The sequence below is a fragment of the Propithecus coquereli genome, unplaced genomic scaffold (genome assembly GCF_000956105.1).
Source record: "Propithecus coquereli isolate 6110/MARCELLA unplaced genomic scaffold, Pcoq_1.0 Scaffold196, whole genome shotgun sequence".
NCBI lineage: Eukaryota > Metazoa > Chordata > Mammalia > Primates > Indriidae > Propithecus > Propithecus coquereli.
Window position 1 is genome coordinate 2,615,278 of NW_012144522.1, and position 1,849 is coordinate 2,617,126.

Genomic DNA, 1,849 nt, shown 5'->3' on the forward strand with positions numbered 1-1,849 from the left:
ACACTTGCAGACTCGTCCCCTCACTTCCTTCACATCCTTGCTCGAATGTCACCTTCTGCATGTGGCTTCCCCAGCCATGCTTTTAAAAGTTTTAGCAGTCCTCAGCGATTCCTCTCCTGGGTTTATGTTTTACTTTTTTTACTTAGGATATGTCATTTTCTAGGCAGCTGTGTGCTCTGATTTTTATATTAAATGCTTGTCTCCCCACTAGGGTTTTTTCCTCACTTTCCTGTCCTAAGAGCACACAGCAGGTGTCCAGGAAACCGCGGCTAACCGCGACTGAAGGAGTAAATACCCAGGGCCAGGCTCTGTCCTGAGCATTTTGCACATATGGACTCATTTAATCCTCACACAGCAATGCCACTATTGTCACTATTTTTCACATGAGCAAACCAAGGCACAAAGAGATTAAGTAATTTTGTAAAGTTCAACAGCCGGCAGCTGAGGGGTCTGGTTCCAGTGTAGGGGTTCTGTGTGCTTGGCCTACTCATTCCAAATGCCCGGCTCTTGGGTCTGGTCTGGCTGTTGACACTAGAGCTGGAGTCTGAGGCTGCCTGGGACAAGGAAAATGATGACATCGGGGGCCCAAATCCAAGGGATCAGGAGACCCCATGGTCACTGGTAGGGGCCACATCTCTCCTGACTGCTCAGGGCCTGGTCATGTCCACCTGGACAATTTGTCCCCCCAAACCTGGACCCCAGCCCGGACTTCCCTGAGCGCAGCTGCCATCATATCCTAATGAATTTGCTCTTTGGTCTCCCTGGGGGTCCAGCAGCTCTGCCCCCCAGAGCTGGCCAGGTGGTGTTCTCTTCCCTGTGTAGACAGTGGTGCATGGGGAAAGCATGGCAGCTATGGGGCCTGGCGACTCCGCACCTTCTGAATCTAGACTTATAAGCCTGGACCCGCAGCCTCCTGGGGAGGGCGGGAACAGGAGGATTTCCCAGCCCCGGCCTCACCCCCCAGGAGAGTCAAGTTCCCCTTCTGTGAGGCCACAGCTCTGCTCACCCACCAGCTTCCTGTACAGACTTCCCCGGCCCCACCCCACACTCGGGGCGTTTCCTTCCCTGACAGGGACAGCCCGCTCCAGACCTGGCCATGCAGACATGCTGGCCCTGCTGCTGCTGCCCCTGCTGTGGGCGGGTGAGTGGGCTGAGGGAGGAGGGACGGGCACGAGTCTTGGGGCAGCCGCAGCTGCAGCTGGGCCTGTGTCTCCCCAGGGTCCCCGCAGGACACAGGGCTCGAGCTGCAAGTGGAGAAGTCGGTGACGGTACAAGAGGGCCTGTGTGTCCTCGTGCCCTGCTCCTTCTCCTACCCGCCGCCCTGGTATCCCTCTGACCCAGTCTACCGCTCCTGGTTCCGGGACGGGGACAACATATACTATGGCAATGCTGTGGCCACAGACAACCCAAACAGAGCCGTGAAGCCACACACCAAGGGCCGATTCCTCCTCCTTGGGGACGCCACGACCAGAAACTGCTCCCTGAGCATCAGAGACGCCAAGACAAAGGACACAGGGACCTACTTGTTCCGAGTGGAGAGCGGCTATTCTGTAAAACATAGTTACGAAGACAATAAGCTGAATCTGCGGGTGACAGGTATGGCAAGGCCCCGGGAGAGGACCCTGGGATGTGGAGTCCCCCGTATTGGAACAGGGACAGGACGTTAGAATATGCCCTGCTCCAGGTCTTGGGGCGGGAGTGGTTAAAAGAGATACGGGACGTGGGGCAAGCTTAGGGCCTGAGGCCCCGTCACTGGCAGGTCACGCTGTGGGTCCCCACCCTCCCGGGGCCTGGGCATCTCCCTCTCTCCTCAGCCCTGACACAGAAACCCGACATCCACTCTCCGGAG

The 1,849-nt window shown here is 57.2% G+C and overlaps 1 protein-coding gene across 1 annotated transcript in view; it reads left to right on the forward strand.

Annotated features, from left to right (window-relative positions):
- Positions 1-1,085: 1,085 nt before the first annotated feature.
- The window catches only part of SIGLEC14 (sialic acid binding Ig-like lectin 14), a 23,635-nt gene continuing 22,871 nt past the window's right edge, over positions 1,086-1,849 (forward strand). The window contains exons 1-3 of the mRNA XM_012643345.1: positions 1,086-1,141; positions 1,219-1,596; positions 1,815-1,843. Of these exons, the coding sequence (XP_012498799.1) occupies positions 1,105-1,141; positions 1,219-1,596; positions 1,815-1,843 (444 nt within the window). The 5' untranslated portion in view covers positions 1,086-1,104. The remainder of the gene's footprint in view (positions 1,142-1,218; positions 1,597-1,814; positions 1,844-1,849) is intronic.